At 41.4% G+C, this 18,246-nt stretch overlaps 1 protein-coding gene across 1 annotated transcript in view; it reads left to right on the plus strand.

Moving 5' to 3' along the window:
* The first annotated feature begins 4,454 nt into the window (after positions 1-4,454).
* Positions 4,455-18,246, plus strand: part of IGF2BP3 (insulin like growth factor 2 mRNA binding protein 3) — a 119,923-nt gene continuing 106,131 nt past the window's right edge. Inside the window, exons 1-2 of the mRNA XM_075828658.1 lie at positions 4,455-4,629; positions 5,760-5,820. Of these exons, the coding sequence (XP_075684773.1) occupies positions 4,455-4,629; positions 5,760-5,820 (236 nt within the window). The remainder of the gene's footprint in view (positions 4,630-5,759; positions 5,821-18,246) is intronic.

Below are 18,246 nucleotides of genomic sequence, written 5' to 3' on the forward strand. Positions count from 1 at the left end.
CTGAACTGGATACTACAGCTAGAATAAGCATGAAAGAGAAACACAAGCTGCAAATCTTCCGCAGCCCCTTTCCTTGGATAATGCTCAGGATGTACATGTTGTGCGCCAACCAAACCTCACCGCTTTACTCGCCATGTGTTCCTGTGGGGAGACACTACCCACTAAACAACCTCCCCATGTACCAGCATTGGGGTCAGTCAGTAACAGTACTCAACCCCCCCCCCTCCCCTCCAATAACCCTTTGCAGCATGTACAACCCTAGTACACTGCACATGAACACCCGTGTGTACGGTTGCTCTGTGCTGTGTGATCTTGATAGCAAAGGGTTAAAAATTCCAATTCCGGCAAACATTAGAATCAGTTATTCAGGGTGGAATCCTCATGTGAGAGTTCTTTTAACCCTTTCGATTTCAGAGTGCTGTACTTAAAAGTATCGCTATGCCTCGTCACTGCATCCCTCAGCGCGGCCACCAATTGTATCTCCTAGTCACAATTCACTCACATTAAACAGCCTAAAATATACAATGTGCACCCCCCCTCCCCTTAACCCTTCCTAGCATAGGGACAATAATGACACGGTAAACAAGCTGAGTAGTACGGGGAGGGGGAGGTGCCGGGGGGGGGGGGCTGACTTGGCGCCAGAGGCGCAAGAATAATGAAGCCAATGAATGGGGAGAGGGAAGGGAATAAACCAGTCAGCCAGTGCTGGGAACTCAAACGAGGCTGCGGGGTGGAGACACGGAGGCAGCTGTCAGCCAATGAGCGGCCACTCACACGACGCTTTACACACACTGGCACTTAATGCCGCACTATACTACACGCACTTACTCCATGCGCTGCTCCTTCTCCTCGCGGTGTTGCCGCTGCTGCTTCTGACTGGGTTTTTCCCACACATGAGGAGAATTTCCCGTGTGCTGCTCACCAGTTGCTCCTAAACGTGTGTGATTTCACAAATCTACCACACTGTCCCCTCAGGTGCGGTACCCATTGTTACATGCATGTGTCACACCGCCTTCTCCACGGTCACCAGCACATGTATGTCACACTCAAGCCTGCACTGCGGGCTCCGGCCTCTCACGCTGTATACCGGAGTTAGGAAGACGTGATAAATTATAATTCAGGCATTATTCTACGGAACGATGTGTGCTACAAGTACTCTTCTCACAATTAATTATTTATGTCATCGAATATATATTCATACAATTATATACGTTCTTAGAACTAGGAATTAAATACAGTTTTTATCTAAATCTTACAGAATAAATATCGCCAGTATAAAATAAATAAGACTGATATTCGTACACCGTGTAAACTGTGTGGGAGGCAGAGTATTATTATTAATCACCATGGTCAATGTGCTTATTAATATGCACGTGTTTATTTTCTTGTATAAGGTCTACTATTTTCTATACATATCTGTTACTTTATTAATTATATTAAGCGGATTTTTAGCAGTAGTGCGTCTGAAATATAGATGTTTTCATACATAATGACCTCATAAAATACATATGAAGAACTCTCAGGCCTCTTGATTCCTGCTGCTGAGGTAATTTAATAAACTGGATTGCAGCCATGCTACATCAGAGATAATAAACCGATACAGGACACGTTCAGGAAAAGAACATTTAATATCTCCTGAACTAATGAGAACAACAACGTATCGTCCTTACACCAGAAGCATGATGCAAAAACACCAACCCAGGCAGCAATAAATGTGCAAACACAACTACTAATGCACACAAAGAGTTAAATAGCTACAAATGTGAGCTATGCAATTTATATACATCTCTATGCACTAACACACACACACATATATATATATATATATATACACACATACATACACACACACACATATTAATTGTGTACATGTATATATTTACATACACACGCACACTATATGTCTATAAATATATACATGTACAAATTATGCATATATATTATATATATATATATACACACACACACACACAATAGGTCTATAAACATACACATCTATGTATAAACACAATTAATATGCTTCTAAAAAAAACTAAAAATATAAATATGCACACACACACACACACACACACATATATATATATATATAGAGATCGAGAGAGACCTGTGTGTGTTATATATATATATATATTTATAGGACATATCTTGTGTGTATTTAGACATATAGTGTATGTTTTGTATGTACATTCATATACATATATTGTGTGTGTGATATATATATATATACACATACACACACACACACACACACACACAGGGTGTATAGATTTGGAAGCATATGAATTGTGTATACACACACACTATATGTCTATGAATGTACATACAAAACAAAAACACACTATATGTCTAAATACACACAAAATACGTCTAGAAATATATATATATACACACACACACACACACACACTATGTATACATACACTGTCTAAATATACACACACTATCTATAAATATATCCACAAACTATGCATACATACACTATATACATATATGTAAAGGTTTAAAGTTGCTTGTGGCAAAACACAAAATCTGACGAAAATTGAATACAAAGAACAGATGAATCACAAGTATACAGGACTTTAGTAAATCTCTTGATCACATCACACTATAGGGGTCTGTAAGCAAGAAATAAACACTATAGTTCGCTGCTACCTTTTCTTCCCCGTCCTCCCCTATAGACAGACCCCCATACTACTAATAGAAACCAGAATTGATACTTACAGGATTCTTGGTTCCAACTAAAGTCTATGAAACTAAATCTGCAACAAGTGAACAAAATGAAAGCAGAAGCAAATGAGGCTCCTGTGTGAGGAAAATACAAGCTTAATACGAGGGCAGATTCTTGCACCTCCACTCAACATTTTGTTTTTACTAGAGGCAGCCTCTTCCCATCCCTCTCCCCTCCCCCACAGACCCACCATTGTATTTCCTACCAAGGCACAAAATTATGAATGGCTTCGTGAGCCTGCTCCTAAATAACTGCTGTATATATATATATATATATACACACATACATATGTATATATATTATACACACACACACTATACATATTACACATACATATTACACACACACACATTTTTCGTTTGCCACTTGTACAATTAGAAGATTACACCTTGATAGTTTTCTTCAGTTTATTGGGAATTGGATGGCTCCTGCTGATGATGAAGTTGGGCTTAGAAAGTAATGTAAAATAAGTCACAATATTCAATATTATCATACGTGGGCCACGACGCTGGCAGGCCCCTGTATAGCCCACTGGCATATACACCTCCCTCTCCTTGTCATTCACCGCTCAGCAGCCAATTGGATTGAGGATGCCAGAAAGCCACCAAACACGAAGAGCAGTGCTGCAGCCCATATATACTTACTTGTACGTCTCCTGGTCTATATGATGACTGCACTGAAGCCACCACACCTCCTCCTCCTCCTACAGCAACCACATCTCCATCCCCCTCCCCATTCACTCCTGAAAGCCATCTACCTATTCAGTCCTCAAGCCATATTGGCAAACAGCAACTGTACAACCTCCTCCCCCTCCTTTTGCAAGAGGGATTTTTTTTTTTTTTACGCACACCCAAGAGGGAGGAGGTAGTGAGGGCGTGGGAGGAGAGAGATGTTCATGGTCTCCCTTCCTTATTATATTTTCTATCCTATAAAACCAATGTAAACCCATTAAACTTTCCTCCAGGTGAGTGTCCAGTTCTCTTTATAGAGAGAGCATGCTGGCTGCCTGATACTAAGTGACCACTTTCTTGCCTGCAGCCCCCACCTTGCCATTCATAGAGGAATCCAACCACCAACCCCCATCCAAACTTGTGTTTTTTTTTCCCTCTCCCCCTCCCCCTTCATCTCCATCATTCTCCTCCCCTCTTCCCTTGTCCCTCTACCCAATCTCTCTCTCTCTTCCACCCCTCCCTGACTTCTTCTCTTCCCCCTGCATCTACTACTATCATCTAATTGAGGAGCTGGGATTCCTCACGTGAGAAGTTGATTTGTAGTTTGAACACGTGGCTCATTCAGAAAAGCCGGAATATTCAAGTGATTTTGTCCTCCTCTTCCTCGGGATTGTGGACGGAGAGGCGGCGCCAGCATTACAACGTACAGTGACATTTCAGTCTGCCTGTGCCAAAAGGATTGGGGGGGCAGAAGACAAAAAGTAGTTTTCCTCCTCCTTGTTCGTCGTCAGCCCGCCATTCTCTTGCTAGCGTCGCTCGTCTGCCCGCACATCCGGAGAACAGCGCTAATTGCTCCTTTCCCCTCCGTACAGAGAGCGCAGCCCTAAACGCTCGTTGTCCCCGGCCGGCGCCGCTCCCCCACGTACTGTGCGCTCCGTGCAGCTTGGGGATCGTCTTTTGGGGGCAAATTCGGGTTTTTAATTTTTTTTATTTTTTCTTTTACAAATTTTTTTTTTGTTTGTTTTTTTTTTTTTTTTTTTTTTGGTGGTTGTAAAATGAACAAGCTGTATATAGGAAACCTCAGCGAGAACGTGAGCCCCCCGGATCTGGAAAGTCTTTTTAAGGAGTCCAAGATCCCGTTCACCGGTCAGTTCCTAGTCAAGACTGGCTACGCGTTCGTGGACTGTCCGGATGAGAACTGGGCGATGAAGGCCATCGACACCCTCTCAGGTAAGCGCTGACCTGTGCTCCAACCAACTTTACTGGTGTGTACGGTGGGTGTGTATACTGCAGAGGGGCCCAAGGTCTGGACACCCCACCCCCTGAATTCATTCAGGTCTCTTGGGTAACCCCTATATGCTGCAGTTTGCATGGTGGATAGTAAGTGGACTGTGGCTTGGACGTCTCCATATACTGGTGCTGTGGCTGTATATAGAGGACATGGAGTTGTGTGCGCTGGATACTTTTGTAGCTAGTTGCACTGTGTCCTCTGTTTCTCCTGACGCTTTATAAATTGACACTGTAGCGACCAATTATGTCCTATGTAATATCATTGTTGCATGGAGGTAGGTTGTGTATATTGGTTATATCGGTGTATATGCGGCTTCTTATATAACTACACAGCGCTCCCTGTACCCTTTTTTTTTTTTAGTACTTTACGATCACGGGTAACCCATTCATTGCCACAGGACGCGCACAGATGTAGGCAGGTGACTTTGCAGGTCTCACCCCCCCTATACACACCCCCTCACAAGCGGCCCGGGGAACACCCCATGCTCTGTAGCGCTGCATCCAATGGACATCCCACATGTGTACGAAGCGAGTGGTGATCCAGACGTGGCCGGGTGTGTGGGTGACATGTGCAGGGTGTGGGGCTCGGGCATTGCTGAACAGTAACATGTGGGGCTCATTCATAAAATAGGGCTGCAAAGCAGGACGCGTCCACTGCACATGACTGCCGGATCCCTCCTGTATTCATCCCTCTGCTGTCGAGGATTGTGTAAGAGCTGCCCAGCTGCCACATATCGTGCCATTCTCACCCATCCTCACACAACCGACGATCACACCCCTTCTTCCTCCATTCTTGCTATTTAATTATTCATTCTTGCCCTGCTCATCTCACACGGACTGCTGCTTTATAATATAGCTCATGAGAGATATGTGGTATGTGTATGTGTTGTTTCATGACTGCACCCTCTTGTATGACACAAACATGTTGCATCTTCCTCTTTGCCATTTTTTTTTTCATGCTGAATGCAGCAAAAGCAGCAGGAAGGGAAGTAAATGGGGGAGGGGGACGGTGACCTGCTCATGTCACCCGATTAAACCTTGAACACTAACCTTATATTTATTTGTTGCAGGGAAAGTGGAGCTGCATGGTAAAGTTATAGAAGTTGAACACTCAGTTCCCAAAAGGCAGAGGTAAATAATGTCATTCATTTTGTATCCAAGATCGCAGTGGAAGGTGATCGCCTAGTCTATGTATTTTGCCTTTTGAATCCATGATTTGTACACATGGCTTGTAGTAGGGATTTATTTTATTATTATTATTATTATTATGATGATGGTGGTGGTTATTTACTATCAGCTTTTTAATTGAAAGTGGAAAGAATTGTAATGGTAGATGCTGTGAGCAGTCACAATGATCATTGGTTATTGGTGTACTGGAGGTTTGCATGTTTTGCACACTATGGAGAGCCCCTTTTGCATACTCCTCTTCTGGATCAGGCTAAAAGGGGCAATCATGTGACCACAATCTTCTATTTGTTCTATTGAATGAGTTTTGTTTGTTACTTGCTTTGAGGAATTTTTTTACCCTTTGAATATGTACTTCTCATAGGCCACATTTTTCCATTCTTGCTTGGTCAGGTTTTGTTGTGATCAATAAAGACCTTTCAACGTAAATGTGTGATTTGCTTTAAATGCAAATGTGATTTTTGCACTTCAAAAGTTGCAACCTAGATGCAGATAAATGGGATTATTTTTAGGCCCCCTTCCTCTCCCACCCCCACTCTCCCTCCTCCTCCTCCTCCACTACCACATCCTCCTCCTCCACCACCATCATTGCTTTGCATTTTTCCCTGTGGTCTGTTTTTCTCTGGTACTTGCACAGAAACTGCTGCCATTTTGGGACCCAATTGGAGATCCTTATTGCTATGGCAATGCATGCTACTTGTGTTCTCTCCTGTCTAGACCCAATCTTGTACAAAGGACCCCAGTCTGGATCTAATGGTGTGTGTGTGTGTGTATATTATATATATGTGTGTGTGTGTGTGTTCACTACTTGTCTTGACGAACTGCTGAATATTACGTTTTAATAATGGAGTTGGTACAAAAAAGTTTTTTGTACCATCCGCGTTAAACTTTTGTGGTCTTGGTGCCCCCTTAGTCTGAAATTTAATCAAACCTGGATATGTATTAAGTAGTGGATGTCAAAATTGACACTAAATGGTGGTTCACATTTTGTATCGCTGGTTAACTTGCAAAAATACATCAAGGCGGCAGTTCTGAAATATATACAGTGTATTTTTTTATTTTACAATCCAAAAATAAATGTACAAACTTTTTTAAAATTTTTATTTCTAATTGAATTAAACATTTTGTAATTTCCTAGTCCTTAAGAACATTGGTGATGGATTTAATACTTTTCAGTAGATATGAACTTTTTTTCTTAAATTTTGTTACACTCCAGGGTTATTTTTCTCTGTGTATCTGTATTTTACGTTCTATATGGCGGCGCTGACTTTGTTTTGTAGGATTCTTAGTATTGGTCTTTGAACTTTAATCCCCCCTCTTTCAGTTTAGGATCCATTCATCTACATTATTGTTCCTATACGTTCACCACCACTGTGCTTTCAGGGTTAAACAAGGTGTGGGTGGTGGGTAAGGTCTTTGTTTGATGTTCGCATGGTAAATGTGTACCCAGTCAGAGCCCACCCACTCAGTTGGTATGTTGAAAATCTAAGGTTCATTTTTCAGTGAGGCCTGACATCTTCCGTTTTACTGTCTCCACCTTCCACCTCCTTTAAATAATAGCATGGTGTTATGTCTTGAGTCTCTCCTTTTTTTTTTTCCCCCTCTCCTTTCTTCCATTTGCTGAAGTCATGGTTGGGTAAAAGTAATGAATGGGATTCAAAATGTTTTGCTTGCCCTCCCCCTGTTTGCGCCTCTCTGGAAATCTTCCTACGAATGTCTAACTTTCTCATACCATGTGTGTTTTGTGAATGCATGGTTATCCCCTCCCCCCACCACCACTCATTATTAGTTTCTTTCAGGAGCAGCCCAAGCTATGCATTTTATGGGGGCAGGGAGGAGGTGGGGATATAGCAATCTATATCCTCTTTGCATAAGGGAAGGTCAAGGGGTGGTGTCAGTTAGGGTTGCCATGAAGTTGAGCTGAATTCAGGAGACCAATCATTGCAAAGCATGCTTGATTTGTTATGCAAAGTAAAATTCTTGGGCCCAGCAGTCACTGCATTCCAAGCCATGTTGGGACTGTGGAGATCTGACGTGGCCACTCCCACATTTCTGAAATGACCTTTATACCTGCTGTGAAAGGCAGGTTGGGAATATGGTGCTGCACAAGGCTTATTGAGGCATTAAAAGACACCGCTATAGAAAGGGGGCATTGTCAAGGTTTTCCCTGATAATGGCGACATGGGGGATGGGTAGAGCAATGGATCATGGCTCCATCCTAGTGTTGGTACCTGATTATACTACTGGAGTCTCTAGGGAATGTCACCGGAATGCCCCCCCCCCCCTTTCAGATGTTTAGACCTTCATGAATCATGGAAGACCATTTTAGATCAGCTGTAGTATTTTAGCTCCTTGTAGTGGGTGAGAGCTGTATATTTCCTCTCCCAATTTGTAAGAAAAAAGTAATTGTGTGTGTGTGTGTGTATATATATATATATATCTTTTTTTGTGTATATTAGTTTAGAAAATTTCTGATTTGGTATATAATTTTAATTCCTGCACTATATGGTTTTGAATTCTTGAGGTAAAACACAGACAGGTTTTATGAACTGTTTCTTACTTGAAGCGTTTAGAAGATATAACATGTAAAAAGTGCAAAACATAAGAAAATAGCATTCTATAGTTCTATGTGTGTATACCGGTGTTCACTGTAAGGGAGTATTCAGACGTGACAGATTTGTTGCAGACGCTTCTTTGACTGCGCCATTCATTTGAATAGGACTTGCAGAATCCATGCACAATGCTGCAGGAAAAAATAAACCCCATGCACATGTATGGAACAAATTTCTAGTCACAGAAATTTTTGAGGCAAGTCTGCATGTGTCAACGTGGCCTGAGGGTGGTTTCACACGCGACAGAGTTGTTGCAGAAAATTTCTGCAACTGAAAATCCGTTCTATTCATCTGAATGGGGCTTGCAGAAAAAAATCCATTCAGATGTATGGAACAGATTTTACATTTTTTTTGTCGTGTCCATCTACCCCTTGGGTGCAGTCACGTGTGGCGTATTTGTCCCATTTCCGCTGCAAAAAGCATTACAATGTAATCCTATGGGAAAAACTATTCGGCAACTCCGATTCCTCGATTTCTTGCATAGCAGAATGTTTTTCCTGTGATTTACATTGTAGTCGTCCACAGCATAATTTTATTCTGCAAAAATACGAGACAAATACGCTGCTCAAGTAACATTTTTGTGTTGAGGAGTTGGATGTCTTATGTCGCCCAGCAAAATTACATTTACTATAAAACCTCGCCACTGGTTGCCTATTTCTAGTATGTGACCTTGCCAATTCTATATTTCTGTATTCACAAGCCACTGTTATACACCACGTGCATGTAGGACCACGGATTTGAACGAAAGCCATTTAGCTATATTGAACAGTTGCATAAATTTCTGTAACAAATCTGCATGTGAATACACCCTAATGGTATGTTCACACCTAGTGTAAACATTACCGAATTTCCGCAAAGATAATCTGGTTGGAAATTTTGCAGCGTAATAACAGTAGTAAAAGTGTTTTCAACAAAAAAATATGCGGAAAAGTTGTGTGGAAATTGACCAGAGCTGCGAATTCTCAATCTGCAGCATGTAATTTTCTCTGGGGAGGGGGGGTTGCAGAATTTCCGCACATAAAATCTGGTTAGAAATTCTGCAGTGTTTACGATACAAGTGTACATATGATTGGGGTATGTTCACATGCAGCAGATTTGTTGCAGAGATCTCTGCGGCCATTCAATATATCTAAATGGCGTTTGTTGAAATCCATGCCTGTGCTGCAAAAAACCACCCCTTTCAGTTGATAAAGAGATTTTCATTTGCAGAAATTTCTGCCAACTAATCTGCCACATGTGGACATGCCCTAAAAGACCACCAGTAAAAGTACTTAACATAATTAATAGAAACTATGTACAATCAGTGATGGTAACGCTTATTTATATGGACAACTTGGTAAAAAGTAATATAGTATATTAATATGAAAATATCTTTGGAAATCTCTAGAAAATCGCACATTAATGTTTGGATTAGGGCTGTCTGAGTGTAGTCAATGAGCTTATTCACGTGTGCAAGAAAATTGGATCATGCAATAGTTTGGTAGATTCTTGTGTTCAACTTGACCATTCGAGTAAATGGGTCAGTAAAAAAATAAATCTGCGCCAGTATGTGGTCCATTTGAGTGTGGTCTGTTTTTCACTGATCGATTACGGAGAGATAAGCAGTCAATTTTTTTGGGCAGATGTGAAAAGCTGACATTAAAAACTGAAACACGGAATGCACGGACAATACACTGATCCAACTCTGATGTATAATGGTCAGTTTTGCCCTGATTAAACACGGACAACTTTTTACAACGCTCGTCTGACTACAGCTGGAGGAAGTCTTACTACAAGGTCTGTTACGCTAGCAGGCAATATTTTTTTTTTTGGGGGGGGGGGGGGTTTGATCTGGCCTTAAATTAGACACTTTCTCCTGATGGGGCATTTTCATTGCCAACATTTATAAATGTCAGATGCTGGTCCCACCAATGGGACCGGCACCTATCTAGAACAGAGCCCTTTGATCTGTCCTACCTTGTGCCACACTTGCTGCTCTTTGTCCGCTGAGTTAGGAGGTGGCCGGGTTTTATTTACGAAAACAGTCAAGCTCACTGATGTACCTGTTTCTGTTACTCCCATTCACTTCCATGGAAGTAACGGAGACCATGTAGCTCAGCGAGCTTGGCTGTTTTTGTGTTCCCGACTATCTCATAACTGTGTGGATATGCCATAAATGTCTGAGATGAGAATACCCCTAAAGTCTAGTAAGAAACGTGAGAGGTTTGAAGTACCCTGGATACGAAGGCTTTTAGTGGCTTTGCAAAGAAGTGATGAGTGATGTACAGTGGCAGGCTTTAACCTGAGTTTAATTTGAGAATCCAATTTATTTAAGAATATACCTTGAGTTTATAGAAGGAATTTGTCTAAGGGGTTAGTGTACCTCTTCTCATTGCATAATAATACAGGTGTTGGAGCTTTGAGATTGAGTTCTTCTGTCAGTTCCTTTTTGATTTTGTAGTCCACTATTTAGAGTATAAGCAGTATGTACAGGTTCAAGGCAATGATCATGTGTACGTGATTCTACACTTAACTTCCACTCCATATTTTTAAACATTTATAGAAATGAATAGAAGTGTTCATGGGACGGTGGGATCTGGTGATCATGGCAATGCTGGGCTACACTGGCCTGAAGCAATGCATTCTGGATCACTTTGTTATTAAGGGCATGTCGGTACAATAGCTGTAGTTCATTGTCCGGTGTTTTAAAAAAAATTTTTTTTTACTTTAATCTCACTGCTGTTCAAATTCTCTGTCGGGCTAAAGTCAATGGGGACCATCGTTAACTGTTTAGATCCATTGTAGGACAGATCCATCAGAGTGTCATGGCTTCCTTTGTAAAGTGATGTTAGTGTGAATATAGCCTAAGAGTTTTCCATGAAGCAGCTTTTTCAGTTAGTCCTGCTTGTTGCATAATCCTATAGCATTGCTCTACAACGTCTTCCCACTATGGACTTTTGGTGGGGTCACCATTTCTAAACATTTAGCTCCTCCCTTGTCAGAAACTTGACCATTTATTGACAAATCATTCAAATAATTTTTTTTTTTTTTCCGTCTAGGCAGTTTAGTCTCTATCGTCGTCTAGGATGGTCAGCCCTTTTATTTCAGCTAGTGTGTGTTGAAGACTTGTTTTCAAACCGGCTGATTATCTAAAAAAAAAAAAAACACAAAATAAATATTCCTGCACACACAGATTGAAATTAAGATTGTGCATGTATTAGAGCGCTTGTGACAAATGAGTACTGCACATAATAATAATGGGACTGGACATATGTAGCGCAGGTAGTCAATGCACTGACATCTGCTGCAAAGATCTTTCCCCATATATGTTATATTTCAAAGTTTCATATATTTACATATACAACTGATTTATGCATTTTTTTAATGTATAAATTATAGATGGAAATATATATATATATGTCTGCAATCTGGGCAGCTTTCTTATGTGTGTGGCCAGCACAAGTACTAAAAGATGATCACTGATATCTGAACTTTTGGATTGAACTGGTGTCTTGTCTGAAAATGTTTGCATAAATAATGTGACAAATATGTCATTCGGATTGTTCCTGTGAGTTAATTACCTCCAATGTCGAACATGTTAATTCCTCTTATAAATATCTTAACATTTTTAAATTTGGTTTCTATCTCATTGCCCCTGAATTCTAAAGATTGTGTGTAAAAACTGTCCTTTTTCTGCATATTTTTTTTATTTAATTTTTGGATGACCTTTATTGCGTTGTATTTGGGTTAGTAAAATAAGTGTGATCTAGCTCTATAGAAAGTGCGCTTCTCCCAAGGCCAAAGAAGTTCTCTCTTACACATTCTACTTATTCGAGGTATTGCATTTTTTTTTATAGCTTTGTTATGGTGGCCATTTTTTCAAAAGCTGCAACTGGAAGTCAAGACATATTGGTTGCCACGTTTTTGAATTCTCTTCCCAGAAACTCCTAGCAAACGTCATTCGTCCGCATGTTCAATCTATAAAAAGGTGACCGTTTTACCATCAGTTTCTAAGCTAATTCAAAGGTGCAACCAAAATGGTTGCCGAAAAACAGCCAAGCCTTTTTTAAGTTGATTTATTTTTACCTGTAGAATGGAAATGATTGACTTGTGTATTAGTAGCTGAGCACATGCAGGGCACTTCAAATGTCAAGTGTGTGTGTGTTTATATGCACAAATTGTATTTTTTGAGGCAAGGCTATATTAGACTAGGAAGTGTTTATTCAACCCATGTCAAGTTAGGTGGCCATAAACTGGTGTGCTGAACCCTATCCTGCCCATAAACATGGCTGCGCAGATTGGCCAAAGGTTTTGATTAGCAGATGATCGAGCGTTTGTAATCTCAACCAGATCTCTGACGGAGGCCCCTAACTGAGCCTTCAACGCAGATGTGAACGAGGACTAACATGTTAGATCTTTTAGCTTCCCCTCCCTTAGGCCAAATGCACACTATGCGTATTACTTTCAGATTTGCCGCTCACATTTTCGTGTAGCAAAGCCGCAGCACAATACAGTACCAGCAAAGTAAATGAAATTTCAAGAAATCTCATCTACACATTGCAGAATTTTTCTTCACGTAAATTGTTCTGGAGTGCATATTTTAAAATCCACAGCATGTCACTTTATCTTGCGTTTCCGCTTGCGAATTGTATCTGACTAGTTTTTCAAATAAAAAAACGCACCTATTTTCGCATCAAAATGTAAAAACACACTGTTTGGCCGGATTCCCACAGGTCGGATACACTGCGTAAGAACTACACAGCGTTTCTGACCTGGAACCCGCAGCACGTTCCAGCTATAAAACCATTGTGGTGCGGTTTTTCTGGTAGAATTTCTGTTGCAGAAAGCTGCGATGGAAAAAAAACAAAAACACAAACGTTTATGCTTACCCTCTGAATTCTGCATGTATTCTGGCCTCCTGCAGTGGTCACATGGGATGAAAAGTCAACCCAGGAGGCCGGACTGCAGCAAGAAGCAGGGAGTTCTGGGTAAGTATGACATTTTTATGTTGCGATTGTGCTGCAAATGTCTCAACACTTGGCATTCTGTTGCGGAATTTGCATCCCCATTGAATTCAATGGGGAGAACTTGCAACGAAAACCCAGCAGGAATTGACATACTGCGGATTTAAACTACGCACCGCGGTTCAATTAATGTTTCCGCTGCGTTTTTTTTTTAAAGCAGCATGGGCATGAGATTTTCTAAATCTCATTCGCTTTGCTGCTACTGTAAATGCGGAATTTCCGCACAGAATTCCGTTGCGGAAATTCTACAGCGTTTACACTACATGGGAACCCGGCCTAAGGTGCGGATTTTATCTTCGGTTTTGATAAAGATTTTTTGCACCGAATTCTGCAATGTGTGCATGTAGCCTTAGGCAGTAAAACGGGTTGCAAGTGAAATGGCTGTTAACAAGTACATGGTCAACTGTTGACATATCGCACCAAAATTGGTTGGATGTGGCAAGAAATGTTCATGGCCACATTTTGGCTTGCAGTTATAGCAGACCAATAAGAGTTTGTGTAGAAAATGTCCATATTTTAACGATCTAATCATCCTCTGCTGAACTACACTAATCTCCCCTCGTCAGGCTGCCATTTTAGCTATAGTTTTGTGGTTGTATTTTTACATGTCGACTTTTTTGCTGTTGCAAGTGATCATTGGCTTGTGTGTGCATGAAGAGGGGGGGGGGTTCCCAAAACTGAAAGGGAAGTATGCTTTCATAAATATGCAAAATACCTTTTAAAGCTTAGTTAAATGTTCATTTAAGTATGGCTGCCTTTTAGGGCTCATTCAGACGAACGTCAATAACGTCCGTGTGCTGCGGACGGAAATCACGCGCAGCACACGGACCCATTGATTTCAATGGGGCTGTTCACACATGCAGGAGTTTTCACGCAGAGCGAGTCTGTTGCGTGAAACTCACTGCATGTCCTACATTGGTGTTCTCACGCACCTACGCGCCCATTGAAGTCAATGGGTGTGTGAAAACCACGCACCGCACACGGATGCACATCCGTGTGCAGTGCGTGATTTGCGCATCAATTCAATTGAAAATATATATTTTTTTAAAAAGACGTGCTTTGCGAGTGCGTGAATAACACATGCCGCTCGCAAACACGCAACACACACGGACCAGATTCACGCGTGTGAATTAGATACGCTTGTGTGAATGTAGCCTTTACTCTCCAATACATCGTTTTTGTTTTTTTTTTTAATTTTTTTTGTCTTTCAAGTGGGAACTGATCCTTGTACTAACGTTGACGAATGTTTACCTTCTCCTTTGTGCTGGGAACTGTTCTGCTCTTCTGAACATAGCGTGAAGGCAGCCTGCGTTCTCACCGCGTCTTCTGGACTTTCTTTTCTTTACAACTGATGACTAATTCACATCACTTTTTACCAGTTTTCAGATCCATCCATTTACTTAAAAGAAAAATACTCAATCAATATTTGTTAGGCAGTAATCATTGCGATCACTCTCGGAAACAAACGGATCATAACAATTATTGTTGGATGTAAATCGGGTCTTAGTCCTTTTTTTTAAAAAAAAAAACGGGATTTAAAAAAAATAAATCTGAATTTGTTAGTGCTCGAAACAATAACTTGGTCTTATTTGGATACTTTGAGGTGTAGTCTATTGGCACACTTGATATTTTTTTTCAAATATTTTTTTTATAACAAATGTGTAATTCAGTGCAGATATAAAATGAAAGTGAAAGCTTCTTACTATAACATGTTGCAGACTAATGTAACGTTCCTCCTACAGTAAGGTGATGGTGCCCTGGAACAAATCTCCATGACTACTGTGGATCAGTGTTGCACATGGGATGTGCTGATTTTTCTGGTGTTCTTTGTATTGTGTTCAGTGAAAGTATCCGCCTCCTGGGAGAATGAACCAGAATATTCATCATAGCTGTCCCTTTCTAATAGAGAGATGAATTGTATTGGGAAATGTATTTTTGGTGAATTTTTTTAAAATCTATTTGGCACTTTTATATTTATATTTTTGTGCATGTGTCCGATTTAAAATGTTTTAGTCCGTTAAAAGAGAAATTCATATGGAGCATTTTTTAATTAAGTTTATTATGCATATGGGTCAAGATTGGTGTAAAACCATGTTCTTATGCTGCAGATTTTTTTTTATTTTTTTTTAATCATAGCTTTGTTTTTATTTTTTCTCTTCATAAAATGCTAGGGGTCTTTGTTTAATAAACTAGAACAAAACACATGAGCAGCATGCCTTAAATTATTATAGTGATGAGCCTGCATCCGATGGGTGGTCTCTATGTATTTGAGTAACTTGGTGAATATAGTCAGTGTGTGTTGTAATTTATTGCATTTTGTGGTACCCCATACTTGTATCTGGCTTTTAAGGCTATGTTCACACGGGGTATCTTGCTGAGTTTTTTGACGCGGAAACCGCGTCGCAAAAAAAACGGCCCGAGAACGCCTCCCATTGATTTCAATGGGATGTGTCGGCGTCTTTTTCCCGCGAGCAGTAAAACTTCCTCGCGGGAAAAAGAAGCGACATGCCCTATCTTCGGGCGCTTCCGCCTCTGACTTCCCATTGACTTCAATGGGAGGCAGAGAAAGCGTATTTCGTGCTGTTTTATGCCCGTGGCGCTCAATGGCCGCGGGCGAAAAACGGAGCGAAAATCGGCATGCAGGGAGAGGAAAATCTGCCTCAAAGTTCCAAACGGAATTTTGAGGCAGATATTCCTCCCCCAAAATACTCCGTGTGAACATAGCCTAAGGCTGAGTTCACACGGAGTTTTTTGCAGGCAGAAAATCTGCCTCAAAATTCAGTTTGGCATTTTGAGGCAGATTTAGGTCTGCCTGCACTGCGATTTTCACAACACTTTTTGCTGCGTTTTTCGCCCGCAGGCATTGAGCGCCGCGGGCAAAAAAAGCAGCGAAATATGCTTTCTCTGCCTTCCATTTATGTCAATGGGAGGTCAGAGGCATAAATGCCTGAAGATAGGGCATGTCCCTTTGCCCGGCAAACCATTTTTTCCGCTCACGGGAAAAAAATTCCTCCGCCTCCCATTGAAATCAATGGGAGGCATTTTCAGACGTTTTGTGGTGTGTTTTCGACGCGGTTTCTGCGTCAAACGTGTCAAAAACTCTGTGTGAACTGACTAGAGTGCTGCAGATTTAGCGAATAGCTGGTAGAATGTTTTCCTATGTTTTACATTTCATCTGCTTTGGTAAATACTATGTATTTTGCACCTTTTTCGTCCTTTTTTTACATACACTGCTTCTCCCAAAAATGCTAGAAATGCTATTGACTCATTCCTAAATTGTGCTTACCATTACTTACATGCACATAGCAAGAGAGGTGTCCTTTTTTATTTTTTGGGGGGTTTAGGCTATGTTCACACGGAGTATTTTGGGGGAGGAATATCTGCCTCAAAGTTCCAAACTGAATTTTGAGGCAGATATTCCTCCCCCAAAATACTCCGTGTGAACAGCAATTATCGCGCCGTTTTTCGCCCGCGGCCATTGAGCGCCGCGGGCATAAAACAGCGATATATACGCTTTCTCCTGCCTCCCATTGAAGTCAATGGGAGGTCGGAGGCGGAAGCGCCCGAAGATAGGGCATGTCGCTTCTTTTTCCCGCGAGGCAGTTTTACTGCTCGCGGGAAAAAGACGCCGACGCCTCCCATTGAAATCAATGGGAGGCGTTCTCGGGCCGTTTCTGCCGAGTTTTGAGACGCGGTTTCCGCGTCAAAAAACTCGGCAAAAGACCCCGTGTGAACATAGCCTTAGAATGCTAGGAACGCTGTGTCCACACAACCTGGTTCTGTCATGTAGTGTTGGTTTTTTCTTGGAAAAACTGCAGCAGAAATTGGGACAGGTGAACACGGCCTAAGGAACGGAATTCTGTAAGAAAATTCTGCCGCATTTATAGTAGCTGCCAAGTGCATTAGGTTTAGAAAATCCCATGCCCAGGCTAAGGGAAAAAAAATGCAGAAAAGTCATTCGGAAAGTGTTCGACGGGGCAACTTTCAATACCGCAGCATGTCAATTTATGCTGCGGGTTGTGTGTGCAAAAATGCTGCGTGTTTTGCCCATGGACTTCAATAAGGAGCATAAATCCAGTTGCGGTTATCGCTGGAAATCCGCAGGTGCTCATATATACTTTTGCGGTAATCCAATAATTAACACTAAATCCACAGGTAAAACCGCTGCAGCGTTTCCGCACGAAAGGCGCACTGTTTGGTGTGGATTTCTGTGACCGATTTACCAGCGTTTTTCATGTGATTCTGCTGCAGATTTCCTGTTGCAGAAAATCTGCAGTGTATCCTGTGTGGGAACATATCCTTAGGCCGGGTTCAGAGGGGTCGGATGCACTGCGTAGAATTCACGTAGCGTATCTGACCTGGAAACCACAGCACCTTCTGTCCGAAAAAAACCCCCAGTTTTTTCAGACAGACTTTCCAGTGCGTAAAAAAACGCTCATACTTGCCCCCTCCTTCCTTTGACGTCCGCTCCAGCCTCCTACAATAAAGTTGCAGGCCATGTGACTCTGCAGTGGTCACATGGGATGAAATGTCATCCCAGGAGGCCGGACTGCAGGAAGGAGGGCGTTCTGGGTAAGTATGATTTATTTTTTTCCCCTGAGGTTTGCATTTTTGTGGCGTAATCAATGAGATTACGCAGCAAAAGTCGCAACACTTGGCTTTCTGTTGCATGTTTTGCATTCCCATTGAATTCAATGGGGAAAACCCGCAACAAAAACTCAGCATAAATTGACATGCTGCAGAATTTTTCCGTAGCA

This window comes from Rhinoderma darwinii, chromosome 5 (genome assembly GCF_050947455.1).
Source record: "Rhinoderma darwinii isolate aRhiDar2 chromosome 5, aRhiDar2.hap1, whole genome shotgun sequence".
NCBI classification, from domain to species: domain Eukaryota; kingdom Metazoa; phylum Chordata; class Amphibia; order Anura; family Rhinodermatidae; genus Rhinoderma; species Rhinoderma darwinii.